General features: G+C 44.2%; 1 protein-coding gene across 3 annotated transcripts in view; it reads right to left on the bottom strand.

Annotated features, from left to right (window-relative positions):
* Positions 1-18,258, bottom strand: part of B4GALNT4 (beta-1,4-N-acetyl-galactosaminyltransferase 4) — an 88,356-nt gene that overhangs the window by 34,619 nt on the left and 35,479 nt on the right. For all 3 annotated transcript variants that reach the window (XR_013221586.1, XM_077287866.1, XM_077287867.1), the window contains exons 9-14: positions 11,939-12,017; positions 10,724-10,790; positions 10,507-10,641; positions 8,901-9,010; positions 8,727-8,827; positions 8,467-8,543 (exon numbers count right to left, since the gene is read on the bottom strand). Coding sequence is in view for 2 of the 3 variants with exons in the window: in XM_077287866.1 (XP_077143981.1) it covers positions 8,467-8,543; positions 8,727-8,827; positions 8,901-9,010; positions 10,507-10,641; positions 10,724-10,790; positions 11,939-12,017 (569 nt within the window). In the remaining variant the exon portion in view is untranslated. The remainder of the gene's footprint in view (positions 1-8,466; positions 8,544-8,726; positions 8,828-8,900; positions 9,011-10,506; positions 10,642-10,723; positions 10,791-11,938; positions 12,018-18,258) is intronic.

Raw genomic sequence — 18,258 nt, 5'->3', positions numbered from 1 at the left:
CGAAGACAATTCTTTTTAACCTACATACATACATACATTTTTTGGCTGTGAAGGTTGTTTTTACCATTTGATTTCACTTCAAATGTTAAGCCATTTGGTTTCTGCAGCCTCTGTGTATCACTGTAGATAGCAGACTGTAGAATGTTGGAAATGTGTTAACTGTCAGTCTGTCACGGAGCTTGTGTTGACAGCAGGGTTTGCAACTCTCATATACCTTCTCCTCAACAACTTGTGACCATATCAAAGTTTAGCTTAACTGATGTGGTCATAAGTTAGAATAGAGGACCTCTCTCAGGATTCTCCTTTATACGGCACAAAGCTCTATTTTTCTTGTACACAGCTCCAATTCCTCTATGTATACAGTCATGGCAGAAAGTGTTGGCAACTTTCGTTTTCAATTCCTTAGAAAGTTCTCTTCGCCTCTTTCTGTTCTCCATGCTTAGTGTGGCATACACAGACACACAATGTAAAGATTGAGCCAACTTCTCCCTTTTTTATCTGGTTTCAGGTGTGATTTACACACCAACACCAATTTGCCAACACCAGTTACTTGCCACAGGTGAGTATGAATGAACAATACATTCTTGAAACAAAGTTGTTTAAACACAATTTTGGAACGGTGGGAACAATTTTGTCTGGATCATTTTTGGGGTTTTGAGTGAAATTATGTCCAATTTGCTTTTCTACACAGTTTTTTTTGTGTTGTTTCAATACACACAAAGGAAATAAACAAGTGTATAACAAAACATGTGTAATTGCAATAATCTTGTAGGAGAAATACTTCATTTTCTAAAACAAAATCAAGGGTGCAACACTTTCGGCCATGACTGTACATAGTCATGTCAGCTGCCAGCCTTAGCCAAGAAAGGGAGCTTTGGGACTACAGCTTCTACAGTGAATTCACTAATAAAAAGGCCTTTTCACACGGGCAGATGATTGGCAGCACAAACGTTTGTTCTCTACCACTGCCCCATGCCAGCAATCTGCCTACAAACAAATTAATGCTCTTTTGACAACTGAGTGCAGCTTTTATGCTGGCCAAAAAATTTTCACTTGTCGGCAGCACATAATCCCTTGTGTAAACTGCAACTGTTTCTACATAAAAACGCAGAGGGGAAAAAATATGAAGTTTTTATGCTATGCGGGGAACATGGCCTAAAGCTACGTGTGACACCTAAAACACCAAAATGTTAAATCATGACACTATTCAATATATCCAGCAAACAAGTCAGATGAAACAGACTCAAAAATGTACCCTCGATTCCCCAAAAAAATAGGAACAAATTCCAAATACGGTACATTTGTGTTCTGAAAAAAATCACACAATGTGTTGCAAATTATTTCCGATCTGCACCCAAATACTGAATAATGTTAAACCGTGAACGATCTGCATTACAAAAATGGATTCTCCACCACCTGGAACCAAAACTAAAAAAATAAATAGCGGCCAACATTTATCAAAAAGTTTATGCCAATTTCCGAAATCGTAAGCAAGGTCCGAAAAAAGAAGCAATTTTTGCAAAAACTGTAAATTGCGCAAAATGATCCATCTTTGCTTCACGCTCACTAACCGATGAATAAAAATGAACATGGACAGGCGACATAGCTAACTTTAGTTTTGTCAAGCGGTGCGCCAGGAGTGGTTGAAAATTTGGGCACAAATCTTCTGAAGGTGTGGCCCATTTTCTAACTTTAAGACCATTACAAACCTATTAAGTAAAAAAAAGTTTTAATAACTTTGGCGCAATTTAGTCCAAAAGGTCTTTTTTGTCCCCATCTACCGGTAAATAAATCTGCCCCATTATATCTAACAGTAGTGGTGAACAGATGCGTTAGTGGGGCCCTTTTACCTCCATCAGATGGCCACACTTCAACGATACCAAACATATCTGCTTGCATACAGCTGTTCTTCTAGTCAGTGTTTTCTCCATTTTTTTTTTTTTTTGCCAAAAAAAACTGTTTCATTCCAACGGAGGGGAAAAGAAAACGATTGCAAAAGCAATCTCCTGATATCTGTTCTGGTTTTAAGCTAAACATATACGGAGTTAACACAAACTGAAGATGCAGAGCTATAAACAAGCCTGTATATAGACACACAGTCTTGGAGGTGGGAAAGATGACATGTGGCCACCAGAAACAGACAGCATTTTGTGTACAGGAGCGATCAAGACAGGAGAGAAGAGTAGTCTACAGGAGCAGGTACATCAAAATCTCCATCATCCTGATGTACCAGATCACTAGAAGGGTGACCTGGGAGAAGTTTGTTTAGTAAACTTGCATACGTCAAATGAGTGCAATGTATACAGGAGAAAGAGGGCTGTTAGCCTCAGGCTCCATCAGTTTAGTGAGAAAGCAGTAGAAGCAAAACAAACAAAAACAATAAAACATTAAAGCATTTGGAAAAATAATTAAATTGCACGCAGAGAGGAAAACAACATAAATGCACGCCCAACCGGGCAACTAAGGGTAGGTGCTGTGTCCCCCTATGAACACTACTGAGAAACAGATTTTACAGTGAGTACCGAAAATCTAAATTTCTTGTCCACTTCATTGGGAGACACGGAAAGTCGGAAAGCTGTCCCTGGGGTGGGAAAATAAATTACCGTATTTTCTGGTGTATAAGACGACTGGGCGTATAAGACGACCCCCAACTTTTCCATATAAAATATTGAATTTGGGATATACTCGCCATATAAGACGGGGGTCATCTTATACGCCCAGTCATCTTATACGGCGTGTGCGGTACGGATGGTTCCCAGGGTCTGAAGGAGGGGAGACTCTCCTTCAGGCTCTGGGATCCATATTCATGTTAAAAATAAAGAATAAAAAATATGTATATACTCACCCTTCCGAGAAGCCTGGCTCTCACCGGTGTAAGCGTCTGCCTCCGTTCCTAAGAATTGCAGCATGAAGGACCCTCGATGATGTCACGGTCAGGTGACTGGCCTGTGATTGGTCCGTGACCGCTCATGTGACCAGTCACCTGACCGTGACGTCATCGAAGGTCCTTCACGCTCTGCAATTCTTAGGAACGGAGGCAGACGCTTACACCGGTGAGAGCCAGGCTTCTCGGAGGGGTGAGTATATACATATTTTTTATTTTTATTCTTTATTTTTTACATGAATATGGATCCCAGAGCCTGAAGGAGAGTTTCCTCTCCTTCAGACCCTGGGAACATCCAGGATCGCTCCCTGCACACGCCGTACCCGGCGTATAAGACGACCCCAGACTTTTGGGACAATTTTTAGGGGTTAAAAAGTCGTCTTATACGCCGGAAAATACGGTATATACTGTTACTAGAAAAATTATCCACTCTTGCTCAAGCCAAAGCCTGAGCAACTGCCGCCTGCAAAATCTTCCTGCCCAGACTTGCATCCTAAGCCAAGGTGTGGACCTTGTAAAACTTCAATTGAAATGTTAAGCCATTTGGTTTCTGCAGCCTCTGTGTATCACTGTACATAGCAGACTGTAGAATATTGGAAATGTGTTAACTGTCAGTCTGTCACTGAGCGTGTGTTGATTGCAGGGTTGTAGAAGAGCCAAACGGACGGCTCTGAGCTCCAGTAGATTGATGGGAAGGAGTCTCTCCTCACGGGTCCAGGATCCCTGAAGAGACAAGTGGCGGAAGATTTCCTTCTCCCATCCAATAAGGCTGGCATCCATGGTCAGAGCCTGACACTGGATGGGGTGGAAGGAGCAACCCAGGATTAATAGGGGTGAGGTAAACCACCACCACCGCTTCACTGCAGCGCTAGCTTCTTCTCTTCTGGAAGGAAGACTGACGCTAGAACGATGTCATCCCTAGAAACCAAAGTTGCTGTGTTGAAATTACTGCTGATTTTGCCCTGTTGACAATCCATCCGAATTGTTCAAAGGAAACTAGAACAATCTGCAAACTCTCCAAATTCTGGGAAAAGGAAGGAGTCTTGACCGGAATGTTGTTCAAATAGGGGATTACCACCACCCACTGGTCCAGAGTAAGCCATAACTGGGGCCAGAACCTTTGTATACACCCTAGGCGTGGTTGCCAGCCGAAAGGGAAGGGCCTTGAACTGAACATGATCCTGGCTGACGGAAAAGCGAAGAAATCGCTGATGAGCCGGAAACACAGGTATATAAAGATAGGCGTTCTATGTCTACAGAGGACAAAAACTCCCCGGCCCCCATGAATGCCGTGACTGACCGGAGCAACTCCATCCTGAAATGATGCAGCTGCACTCATTTGTTCAACGTGCTATGGTTTGATTGAAACTGGCTCTTATACTTGGGGGACGAGATCTGATAAAACGATCTCACGGAAGAGCGACAAACTCTATCCTGTAGCCAGAAGAGATAACCTCTCTGACCCATAAATCGCTGGCTTCCCCCAGCCATGCCTCCCTGAAAAGGAGGAGGCGCCAACCCGCTAGTCTGAGGTTAACTCCTCTACTGCCTTTGGAACAGAGAGCTCACCACCCTAACCGAGGCAATGCCCAGTGGGAGCACATTTAAAAAGATGCTCTCTTTGACCTCTAGGAGACTCTTGGTCTAACCCAAAGGCCGGAATCCCCCAGTGCTGGAAACTGAGAAAATGTACCGAACTTCAATTCCCCTTCCCCCCCTCACCTTTGAAATGGACGGGTGGGCATGGTCTGGGGAAGCAGTGTGCTTCTGCCATACACGGCATCAACAGGCACAACCCCTGGAAGGGTAAACCTGTAAGAATTGCCACACAATTGCTTGCAACCAGCTGCATCTAATGATGCTGAACATAAATATCTGCCTGCGCGATCTAATCTGCAAGCTCAACCTTCTGGGAATCAGCCAGAATACTGTGCCGTAAATGTTTTGCCCAAGCAGTAACTGCCTTTGACAAGTAGAAGCAAAAGCAGGGCAGATAGCAAAGCCTGCTGCTTCAGATGCGGGCTTAGCCACAGACTCTATACTTCTGTCTGTGGGGTCTCCAAGTGCCGCTACATCAGCACGATGTAAGGTATTTGTCCTAGATATGGGAGATCCGGTAGTATCCCCCACAGGAGGAGTGGACCAGGATTCCACCAACTCTGCTGGAAACGAGTGAAACACATCCATAAAACTGCGCTTCTAAAAACGCCTATCAGGGTGGTCCTATGCCTTCTATAGGACTTCCCCAAATTCCTTTTGGTTAGAAAAAGACCTAGCCACGTGCTTGTCTCTACTAAAGAAATCTATTTTAGTGAGGGGCGTGGGATCCTCTGACATCACCTCTAGAGACGAGTCAACAGCGGACACCAGACTTTCCACCATCTCCCTGAACTTTCCCATCCAATATAGGTCTAACACAGACCACAAGCGCTGGGAGGAGTGTACTTCCCGAGAGGTGGAGAAAGATCTTGGATGTCGTCCCTGAGAATGAGACCTGAAGGATGAGGTAGAGAGGCCGCTTGGATCTCTGTTGAGACTGGCCATACTGGTGCGACGTGGATGGGTAGGATCTGACTCGCAGTGGCGTTTGAAGCTCCTGAGGCATCAGCTGCCATTGGCAAATGCTCAACAACAGTAACCATGGTCCTGGACACCTTGGTTAGTTTGACTACTGAATGGGCAAAATTACGAACCTAAGAAGGCGTGGCTACACTCTCATCTGACATTACAGAGGTCCCCAAAACAGGTATAAAAAAGGAGGGAGGGAGGTGGAGTACAGTATGCCACTGACTGCCCAGTGGAAAACGTATTATTATAGGCTAACCATGCATAATAAGTGTGTAGTGCAGGCTGAGCAGATAGGCATGCACGGTCTTCTCTTGTAAGAGCCAGAGAACAGGGAAAAATGACAGTGAGTAGTGATTTAAGAAAAGCTGCTTAGGAGAACCAAATATCAGCCCTCAAATGTCAACAGCCCACCCTGTCCACAGTCCCGGAAGAGCAACCCCGTGCCCACTGGTTTCCATTGAGCGCTGGTGAGTGATAAGAGCAGGACGACACGAGTGAGAATTATACAAAAGGTACCATATTCAAAATACTGCTAGGCGATATAGTGCCACCAAAAAGGAAGAGACCGTACTAAAGGGGCAGGCTGCGGGAAGCGCTGCTGATTGACTTGGCTCAGCAGCGGCGCAGATTGGCCACGGCACGCTGGAGAATCTGACTGGTCAGTAGCACACTCAAAGATTTACTACAGTGCTGCAATGGCAGCCGCAGAACACTGCCACACCAGGGTAATGCTACGTTCACATTAGCGGCGGGCGCCGCAGCGGCGCCGCATGCGTCATGCGCCCCTATATTTAACATGGGGGCGCATGGACATGCGTCGCACTTGCGTTTTGCGCCGCATGCGTCGCTGCGGCGCCCGCGTCCGGGCGCAGAGGACGCAGCAAGTTGCATTTTTGCTGCGTCCAAAATCAATTATAAAAAGGACGCATGCGGCGCAAAACGCAGCGTTGTGCATGCGTTTTGCTGCGTTTTGCGCTGCGGCGCCGACGCTGCGGCGCACAACGCAAATGTGAACGTACCGTAACAGCAGTGCCGAAAAGCAACTTCCGCCACGCTGTCCACCCAACCTGACCCGGGTAATCGCGCTACCTCAGCACAGAGAGAGAGAGTAGTAGGCGATCTCTGAAAGCCAGCAGGGTGGACCAAAACAGCCCCCTGCCACAGCAGCAATTTGCTTACTGTACCGGACCAGTCAGCCAGGCATCACAGGCACGAGCCTCTCCTCCAAACCAACGAGCACCAGTCCTAGCTGTCACCACCAACCCAAACCAAACCAAAGAGCACCCTTTCTAGCTGCCCCCTCCAACCCAAACTACCAAAGAGACAGGGAGCGAAGGAGGGGGAAAAAGAGTGAGGAAGAGGGTGAGCCGCCCTAGTACCTGACTACTGACAGTGTCAGGGCATTCTGGTCCGGCAACACCGACGCAAGTGGATACGGACTGCACAATTACAACCTGTACTCTCCGTCACTGCATGGGTGAAAGAGAGCACAATTACACCCCGTTACCCTGAACACGATTCAGCTGAAAAAAAACTAAAAAGAGAAACTGTTATTGCCCCAAGACAGGTCCGAGACAGACCAAGTCTCCAACAGACACTACACAAAATTGAAAGAGCCAGGCAGCAGACTATCTCATGGTGCTCGGGTGTTCCCCAATGAAGACTACCAAGAAATAGACTTATTATATTCTGGGACCCCCATGATCATTTATTATCTGCAGGAATACCAAGCATTAAGTGTTCAGTTTCCTTGCTGAGTTATGTAATGAAGGGTAGGACTGGTTCTCTAGAGAGCAAGAGATGTTCTTGGTCCATTCTCTATTTTGGAAAGAGACAACGATAACGATACTCGTCAGGGAACCCACAGCCTATGTTAACTCTATATAATCTCAATAGAGGAGATGTTAATGGCTTGTCCTATTTCACAAAACTATTTTAAGTTCTTCTTTCATCAGACACGTGCACTTTAAAGAGGACCTGTCTCGTGCCACAAATATGTAATTTTACCTGGTGTAAATGCCACCTTTTTCCTGGATCAGGTGTTGCTACCGTGATTTTCCATTCCTGAGTTATAGAGCCCTCTTCCATGTATGCAAAAGCATGATTATATGACCACGCCTACTTGGATAATAAGACTAGATGTGCATACAGAGAACAGGGTGCCATATCTCAGAAACGGAGAGGCAAAGCTACAAAAGGGAAACATCTCCAGATTCATGAAAAGAACAAACAAAACATGAGAAATCCAGCTCGACGAACTTGTGCACAAACTTCTTTATTTACCAAAAAGTGCTCAGCAGAGGGATAATAGTACTTTTTGGTGAATAAAGTAGAAGTTTGTTCACAAGTTCGTCGAGCTGGATTTCTCATGTTTTGATTGCTCCACACTTTGACACAGCATTTTCCCTGCTCTGAACACCTAAGGATGTCTACTACGGTGAGCTGGACTTTTTTCTATTTCATGAAAAGAACGCCATTTACACCAGATAATAAAATTACGGAAAGTGACAGGTCCTCGAATTATAGAATAAAAAAAGGGGTCATTAAAAGTTCAAAGACATAAGTGGTAAACATGCCCATGACATGGCCGCAAAAAAGGGTTGACCACTGCTTCCAGCCACTCACATGCAGCATAGTATGAAAGATCTGCCTGTCAGCCAATCAGCATCTGGGAACACGGCTGATTGACAGGCCCTCTAGACATGCAGAAAAACACACAGTATGTGTAGCCGACCTGTCCAGAATATATGGAAGCAGCTGAATACTCCAGTTTGGGGGTCTGTGTCATTTATCAACTGAGCTTCAAGAGAGCCCCCTTAAAAACTTATTTTCGATGTCCGTATTTAAAAAGTGCTTCAGTCGATGACAAAAGTCACCTAATATATAACAATAACCCCAGTGTCAAAATCTGACGCTGTTCAGCTATAAATGACTTCCAGCAATGGCACGAAATAGAACGAGACACATGAGTCATCCATTTCCCGCACTAGAACAGTAAGACTGTCTGTACGTACGCTGGCGATTGAAGAAGAGGAACGGCATTTGGGGGGAATCGTCATCATCCATCTTCATGTACTTATAGAATCCGAACCTGAGACAAGAAAAACACAACAACATAAAAGGGTGGGCCACTTGTGTGACAAGAATCAGTGTGAATGTTAAGAAAGTGAGGCTGTGGTTTCGAGACAGCGATCATTTCAAGGAAAACAGGAGAGAATGCATATACGACATTACAGCCAAGAGATGGGCCGGGTACAAGCCACGGAGGACTCACTTCTCCAAGTACACTGGGGATTCCCGGTAAAAGCATTTGTTTTCTGTTTCCATATGGGTAAGACGTGTAAAATCATTAGGGTAGACGAATGTAAGGTAGACCTAAAAAGAAAAGGAAATGTGACGAGAGGTGGAGGAACGCGCGTCGAGGTATACACAGCCAGTATCCACTTACAAACTGCAGGCCTTGGTAACGGGCAATGGGAAAGTCCTTCACCACATAAGTAGGATTGTACGCACAGGGAACCAGCACGTTCTCCACTTTAGATTGTTCAATCATAGGGGCTGTAGAGAGATGACAACAGTTATGTCAGACACCGAAGTTTGCCGCACTCTTAATCTTAAGGTTGTACGCACAGCTGAGCAAGTGGGCTTAGAAAACGGCTTGAAAAAGCGGTCAAAAGAACGAAAATATGAGTTTCTAAAGGAAAACCATGTACTGTTCACATGTTCAGACTGAACGTATTAACAGCTTCAGGTTTCCAAAGAAGCCAAGCGGATAAAAAAAGTGACCTTTCCATTCTTCAAGTGTCTTCGGTTTTGAGTGTTACAAAAGTAAATGGGAAGATACCCATACGTTTTTTGGAGCTTTTAGTCATTTTATTTAGCTTTTAAGCAAAAACAAAGCAAGCAGATTCTTCATGAAGGTAAAAAAAAATAAAAATGTTTGGAAAACCGCAGTAAAAAAATAACCTATAAAATGCTGAAAAAAAAACCCCACCAGTGATGAAAAAGGTAATTAAAGCAAAAAAAACCAAAACAAGTGAATAATAAAAAAAAAAAAAAAAATTACAGTAAAATTTTAAAAAAACATAAATAAATCAGTATTTATTGAAGGGCCCAATTCTTGAAATACTTGGCAGCTTTGTCCACCTGAAAAAATGTTGCATGAACATAGCCTTAGGGTATCTTGACACTGAGTTTTTTTTTTTTTTTTTTTAAGGTGTTCAGACACGACAAGGTTTTTGTAACAAAATCTTTTTAGAAAACACTTTTTTTGGGGAGACTCAGTTTTGGAGAAGTTTTTTTTTTCCAGAAACATTTCCTGGAGCGGTTTCCTTCATGATCTGGTTCATGCAGCACCCCTATCCACCTCTTTTTTATCCCCTACTAGTCTCCTTTTATGAACAACAAAGTGACTTCCCAATAGAAATTAAAGAAGCACTCCTCCTCCCATCAAAGTTTTTATCCTCTTAATATATTGCAATCATCATATTATATAGCAATGTGTACTTACAATTGCTCATTTTGCCTTTCTACCAAGTTATTTCTTAAACAGGAAGTCTCTTTTCCCTGCATGAGTCATCATTAGAACTACAATTCTGCATCTTCTAAATCACTGCAAAGTCCCTGTATCACCACACACTGCTGATGACCAGACTGAAAACCTCTAGCTGCCAATCTGGGCATTACAGAGGAATGACAATGAACAATTCTAAGAAACGATGTTTACAAATTATTTAATGAGGCATGCAAAGGTTGCTGAGAAATGCTCTTTTAAAGAGACCCGACACTGGAACAAAAGTGGTCATTTTTTTACTATTTGATTCTGTTTGCTCCCGAGTATTCGTTGTATGTTTTTTTTCAAATCTGCCATAAGGTTCCAAAGATACGGGCCTCATTTACTGCTAATTTTCATGGTCTTTACCAAGTAGGCATGGCTTACAGGATCCTCTGGGGCGTGTCTTTAGGCCGCTCTGCATTATTACTGTGAACTATGCCCCAACCCACCATTACCTAACTACAGTTCTCATAACACTGGTACATTGTGCTAAACTTACTCTTATAAAAGGTGTCTCGAGGATCTTGCCTCAAGATATCAACCGTGGATTCCTCTCTGGTTACGCGATGGTCGATCACACTGGACATGGTTTGTGGGATGTGGGAGATCTCATTCATTTTATAAGAGGTCTCATCTGGAAGAGAAGAGCTTGATGAGGAACATCCTAAACCGGTGATCAGTTGTGTGATAGCAGATTGCACGCGCCATTGTCTTACCTGTGTATAAAGACAAATACTGAGAATCCACGATTTCAAACTTCGTCCCTGGGAGAGAAAGGCGCCACTAAAATATAGATACAGACCAGAGTAAGATCCCTGGTGGTGACTCTTCATATGTACATCATTCATAGGGATCAGTAGGCCACGGTCGAGCCACTATTCAGGTCCTCCGTAAAATACATTTCGGGGATCATCTTGACACTTCATATACATTGGCCTTGAGGATCCTGTAAGCGTGACTTAAGGGGTGTGAGGAATTATGCCTAAAGAGAACCTGTCACTTGCCATAAAGATGTTATTTTCACCTCGTGTAAATGTCGCTGTTCTTCTGAATACGGCCCTTATTTTTCTTTTCTTCCTGCGCCTCTCCGTTCCTGAGATATGGCCATTCCCCCCCCCCCCCCCACACACTGTATATAAATCTAGCTTTATTATCCAAGTGGGCGTGGTCTTAAACTCTTCCCCAGAGGGGTTTTGTTTTTTTTTGAGAACCATACCTACTTGGCTAAACATGGCAAAGAATAGGAGGCCATAACTCCGGAACGGAGAGGTGCAGGAACAAAATGAAAAGAACACCTGATTCAGGAGTACAGCGCTATTTAAATTATGCAAAAAGTTTAATATCTATGGCGAGCGCCGGGTCCTCATTAAAGGGGTATATTCCAGCAACAAGAAGCTATCACCTATCTGACCACTAAGACTCCCACCGATTGCCTCAAAGTTTGACGGGAGCACTAGTGTACATGCTTGACAGCTGCTCCATTCATACAGGACACAAATTTAAGAAGTTATCACTGATCCTGTGGACTGACGTTAACTTCTTAACAGAATATCCCTTTAATAGTCTTTCCAGCAAATACCTTTTTTAATCGTATGGCTTGCTCCAAGTAATAATAAAATGACCTATCCTCACCCTCCGCAGCTCTCATTCTTCGTTAACAGGCTGCAGCGGTGGCATAACGACAACAGTGCACATTACCGCTGCAGCCAACCAATGAGTTAATGTAGACACCACTACAATCAGAAGCAAAGGAAGATTGGCAGAGGGCGAGTATAGCGGATTGAATTACATTTTTACCTACAGCAAGCCAATGGTTAAATATTTTATTCCTAGAAAACCCCTTTAGCTGAAGAACCAGAAGCCGCCTAATCATACTGAAGCCTCAAATGTAGAGGGGAACACAAAACCTTGGGGTAGATAATGACACTCACAGCCACTTCCACATGGTCAGAGCCTCGATCATCCTGTTTGTGAAGAAGTTCAAAGTAATATCTCCGAGAAGTCATCAATCTAATAAAAGAAAGTGTCCAGGAGAGAGAGAGTAGATAATGTTACTGCAGGAAGAGTAAATAATTCATACCGCTATAAAGCGTGCAGAATATTTAATAAGTTGGCAATTCTTGGAGCGAAGATCAGCAGCAGTCCAGAGCTCCGCTGCTTGGCTACGATGGAGCGCAGCAGTCCAGAGCTCTGCTGCTTGGCTACGATGGAGCGCAGCAGTCCAGAGCTCCGCTGCTTGGCTACGATGGAGCGCAGCAGTCCAGAGCTCCGCTGCTTGGCTACGATGGAGCGCAGCAGTCCAGAGCTCCGCTGCTTGGCTACGATGGAGCGCAGCAGTCCAGAGCTCCGCTGCTTGGCTACGATGGAGCGCAGCAGTCCAGAGCCCTGCTGCTTGGCTACGATGAAGCGCAGCAGTCCAGAGCCCTGCTGCTTGGCTACGATGAAGCGCAGCAGTCCAGAGCTCCGCTGCTTGGCTACGATGGAGCGCAGCAGTCCAGAGCCCTGCTGCTTGGCTACGATGAAGCGCAGCAGTCCAGAGCTCTGCTGGATGGCTACGATGGAGCGCAGCAGTCCAGAGCTCTGCTGGTTGGCTACGATGGAGCGCAGCAGTCCAGAGCTCTGCTGGTTGGCTACGATGGAGCGCAGCAGTCCAGAGCTCTGCTGGTTGGCTACGATGGAGCGCAGCAGTCCAGAGCTCTGCTGGTTGGCTACGATGGAGCGCAGCAGTCCAGAGCTCTGCTGGTTGGCTACGATGGAGCGCAGCAGTCCAGAGCCCTGCTGCTTGGCTACGATGGAGCGCAGCAGTCCAGAGCCCTGCTGCTTGGCTACGATGGAGCGAAGCAGTCCAGAGCCCTGCTGCTTGGCTACGATGGAGCGAAGCAGTCCAGAGTCCTGCTGGTTGGCTACGATGGAGCGCAGCAGTCCAGAGCTCTGCTGGTTGGCTACGATGGAGCTCAGCAGTCCAGAGCTCTGCTGGTTGGCTATGACTGGATACAACAGGTTCAGATGAACAGAACTAGCTACGGTATATACCTGTGTGCAGCCGCCGAAAGCTAACAATGTCCTTATTCACAGTCAGCAGACAAACACCTTAAAACAGGTGAGAAATTAAAGAGATCTTCCTCTTTTAAAGAAGTGACCTCAATACGATTCCAGTAATGTGAAATAACAAAGACAAACCGTACTCACCCTCTGGGTCCTTGTTCCACCAGTGATGTTGACAGTGCACATCACTGCTACAGGCAATCACTGAACAGTGATAGGATGCAGCATTTATGTGCACGGTTGACATGATGTCACCTTCGCAGTCAAAACACAAAGGCCGGTGATGGAGCGCGTTAGGGCGAGTAATATTTGGCTTTGTTATTTTACATTACAGAAATAATGTAGAATTTCACTTTTCTATATGTGGAGAACCCCTTTAAAGTATATTAGAAAGTTACACCATATAGATCATTTATTTAATTAATTATTTATTTAATTTAATTTATTTATTTAATGATTAACCACAGGAAGTGATAGGAGGGAGGATGTTGGTGTTTGGTGCAGGCTCAGCTCCTGAGCCCGCTCTATACAGGGCAGGTGTTGGCTGTAAAGGTACCGTCACACTAAACGACTTTATAACGATATCGCTAGCGATCCGTGACGTTGCAGCGTCCTCGCTAGCGATATCGTTTAGTTTGACACGCAGCAGCGATCAGGATCCTGCTGTGATGTCGCTGGTCGCTGAATAAAGTCCAGAACTTTATTTGGTCGTTTGATCGCTGTGTATCGTTGTGTTTGACACCAAATGCAACGATACCAGCGATATTTTACACTGGTAACCAGGGTAAACATCGGGTAACTAAGCGCGGGGCCGCGCTTAGTAACCCGATGTTTACCCTGGTTACCAGCGTAAAATGTAAAAAAAACAAACAGCACATACTCACATTGCGTCCCCTGCAGTCTGCTTCCTCCTCTGACTCAGCGCCGCAAAGTGAAAGTGAAAGCAGCACAGCGGTGACGTCACCGCTCTGCTCTCACTGTACGGCGCTCAGTCAGTCAGGAAGTGGACGCAGGGGGACGTGAATGTAAGTATGTGCTGTTTGTTTTTTTTACATTTTACGCTGGTAACCAGGGTAAACATCGGGTTACTAAGCGCGGCCCTGCGCTTAGTTACCCGATGTTTACCCTGGTTACCAGGGGACCTCGGCATCGTTGATCGCTGGAGAGCGGTCTGTGTGACAGCTCTCCAGCGATCAAACAGCGACGCTGCAGCGATCGGCATCGTTGTCGTTATCGCTGCAGCGTCGCTTAATGTGACGGTACCTTAAGATACAGCTGACAACTGCCCCTGACAATACAGATCATTATTACAGGATGCCAAGGGGGTTGACATGGCAGTTGAAGGCTTGCGAAAAGATCCCCAACCCCACAATCTATGCTGCAACCTAGGTGCTGCTATGAAGCCCAATCACAGGCTGGACTTCACAAATCATTATTTGCTTTATATTATAGTATATAGTAGAAGTGAGTTCAAGCTCTCTGGGGAGGATAGACAAAATGAAAAGTACACACACATATATATTATATATATATATATATATTATATATTATATATCAAAGATATTAAAAAAAAGTATATAAAAAAGATATTAAAAGCAAAACTCACATAACGCCAGAAATAAGTTCATGAACTAGAAGTTGCCTACACCAACTTACCAACATTCAAGTAACTGATTTATAAAAGCGGTAACTTTTTTTTTTTTTTTTTTTAACCCTTTTAAGTATTTTTTGCTCCCATGGGCAGAGACATCTCTGAGCGCACACGTACTTATTCAGGATGTACTGGTAATGGCAAGTCAGATAAATCTATGTTATGATGTAATTACCAAAACACATAAAAACTTGCAAGAATGGATAGAATGGAGTCAATAAATTCTCTTTATTATAAAACTTATTGAGCTGTCGAGATGTGAATTAACCCTTTAACCTTTTCAAGAAAGTAGCGAAAGTCGTTCTCTTATGAAACCGATCCATCGCCACCATAAACACCCATCCGACAGAGGAATGGAGCGGGAGACACGAAGGTGGGATTGGAATTTACGGCAGACGACGATCGTTATTCACAGATATTTCTACATAGAGCATTTCTGGAACTTCGTATGAAACTGTACCTAAAAAGGTTGGGAGATTGCCAGCGTATGGAGGCCTCGGACTCTCACCCAACAGACCATGTTAAGAGAGAAGATTGGGCATTTTACCGTAATTTTATCTGCCCAATCGTTTCATTTCTGCGGATGAGTCTTTCTATTCTCTCCATTCATTCCCTATGGGGCTGCCGGAAAAAGGTGATCGCAACGCTCTGCAGTTCCATACGGAATGAATGGTGTGGCTGTCTCACATGCATACTGCTGTCCCATTCTTACAGGGTTAAAAATTCCCCATTTTGCTGATCGATACAGGTCCCAGCATTCGGACCCCAACTGATCAACAAGTTAGCACCTATCCTTTGGGGGTAGCATAGTTAAAAAAAAAAAAGTTAGGTCAAGCAAAACAGCATGTTGCGCCAATAGCTGTCTAAACTGTTTGGTCAAGTGTAAATTTAAGCCATCATCAGAAAATTACCTATTGTTTAAGTCAAGTTTTAATGATACATGTATTTTTTTTTTTTTTTTAAACAAATTTGGCTGTTTTTTCATATTTCCTTTAAAATAATTAAAAAAAAAGCCTGCAATATTCACACTGGCCACTGGAGAGTTTTCTTAGATTCATACTTCCTGTGCTTTCAGGAAAAGTTTTCAGCAGGCTCTTTATCCTCAGAGGCAGGATTTCAAGGACTGATAACATCTTTATACTCGGCTGATCGCACAGGATCCACCAATCACAGGCGATATCACAGCTGACCCTGCTCCCCCCTCCCTTCACAATGGGCTTTGTGCAAGCTCACTAGATGCTTCAGTATAAAAGAGAGGATCATAGTCTGTTCATTGTGGTTAATGTGCATGAGGATTTCCTGAAACAACAGGAAGTTGAGAGTCTAAAAATGCTCCAGTAGCCAATGTGGAAATTACAAAAGTTCTATTTTTCATTTTTAATAAAAAAAAAAAAAATTATTCACAAATCTGTTTTAAAAAAAAAAATACATTTAAACAAAACCAACTGATTTAAAACAGGTAATTTTCTGATTTCCCCTTTAAGGCCTTCATACACATTACAATAAAGTGTGAAGAACCTGCCCATATCAGCGAGCGAAGGATCAGCGCAGGTTGGAATTCTTTATTGTAAGCAAGATGACCCGCCCCTGAGGAGCCTGGAAGTTGTTCTCAGAGATCACAGGTGTGCTCAGCCGAGCAGAGATTTCCGTGTATGGAGGAGTCGAAGAAGAAGCACTCGGCTAAACAATCTTCCAGCCGACCACTACCTAATGTGTATAGGGGCCTTTAGACTATTTGCCCATAAACTATAGCCATTTTCTGATTACATGAATTTCCCCATATTGATGCAATAAATTCTATGCTTGCTGCCAGTGACACTCAGAAGGGAAATATAGATTAGTCCGGTTTATTGGGAACCCCATGTTATCCCCAAGACATCATGCAGGCAGATGTACCAGATTAGAACTAGTCATTGGAAATAATATTTTGTCTTTAAGAAAAACCAAGCAGCCACCACAGTGAGCCGGTTTTGGGTAGTGCTCCCATTTCCAATAAAATTCTGGGACATCTTTTCTTAGAACGCTGCATAGTGTTGTCTCTGTTATCCTTCCTGGAAATGCCTATATTAATAGACAATTGGGCGTTACCATTTCCTCGTCAATGGGATGTGTCTTTACACCGTCAGCTCTAAGTGGACTGTGCAGAAACATACCCCATCGGCAATGGAAATGGTAACACCAGGATGTCAATTTAGTGATATATTTCCAAGAGAAGTAAAAGAGGAACGACACAAAGCAGAGTACAAACAAAAGATGCAGCAGTATTGTTATTTCATGGGGGATACAAGCATGTATTAAAACTGACTTTCTTTACAACACTGATAACTGCAGCAAGCAAACCTGTTAAAGAGGTTGTGCACTACTGAACGACCCCTTCTTAATTGCTTAAAGATAATGTCCACTACTAGGAAAACCTCTTCTCATCCTAAATGCTTGCCCACGGAATTATGAGCTGCGGTTGGTGCTCACTGCCTCTTGATTACTTATACGTTCGAAGGCGGGATCACGTGTCGCCAGCCCGAAGGGGAAGGACCGTGACACCAGTGCTAATTTGGCGCATGGCTCGCGTGACCTAACAACCTCATGTGAGTTCTGGGAGGGAGAGCGTGTCGACACCACGGGAACGACACTGGCACAGGAGGTTAGCATAGGTGCTGGGGGCAAACATAAGAAATGAGAACGGTTGTCCTAGTAGAGGACAACCTCTCTAAGTGTCCCACATACAATAAAAAAAATAAATACCTAGCTATTTCCAAGACCAGCACTGTAATTCCGGGCAGTCAAGTGACACTGTATGTGGAAGCTGATTGGTTGCAGAAGTCACGGGACACAAAACTATCACGTGACCAACGGGAACCACTGCGGCGCTGATCCAGGAGGCGAGTACTGTATATGATTTTTTTATTATTATTTTATGCGGGGCGCATAAATAAGTTGTTCCTTTTCAGAACCTTTTCCCTAAATGCACAGCACATTGTAAAAAAATAAAAATAAATAAATAATATCTGTTCTCCATTTACTTTGCCTGGGTGTGGTGTGGAGTCTCCACCGTTGCTACCTGTCTCTGTTTGGCTGCAGAGGTGAAGTCACATCAGTAACCTCTGATGATCTAGACAGCACGATCTGCTGAGGTCACTGATTGACTCAAGTGACGTCGATGTGATGTCACCTCTTCAGCCAAACAACCGAGACAGGGGCAGCGGTGGAGACTCAGCAGGAAAAAAAAGTTTTCGGAAGGGTCACAACTCATTTAAGTAACTAAGAAGTACTTGACCAGTGGCGGACAACCTTCTTTACATCTCATGTCAGAGGCTTCAAAACGATCCGTATGGTTTGAAGCCATTTACTGCACAAACTTCGCTCTTCCGCGCTTCTTAGTCTGGTCATGACATTACCAAGTTTTACAATGGAATTTGCAATATAAGGACTCCAATAAAAGCCTAAACCGCAGCACAGCCCATAAAAAATAAGCTAAAAATAAGTCTGGCGGCTCTGTAGAAGATCACAAGCATGGATGCAAACATATGTGAGTAATCAGTGTATACATCCGCCTGA

The sequence above is a fragment of the Ranitomeya variabilis genome, chromosome 2 (genome assembly GCF_051348905.1).
Source record: "Ranitomeya variabilis isolate aRanVar5 chromosome 2, aRanVar5.hap1, whole genome shotgun sequence".
NCBI classification, from domain to species: domain Eukaryota; kingdom Metazoa; phylum Chordata; class Amphibia; order Anura; family Dendrobatidae; genus Ranitomeya; species Ranitomeya variabilis.
This window is presented reverse-complemented; position numbering and strand designations above follow the sequence as displayed.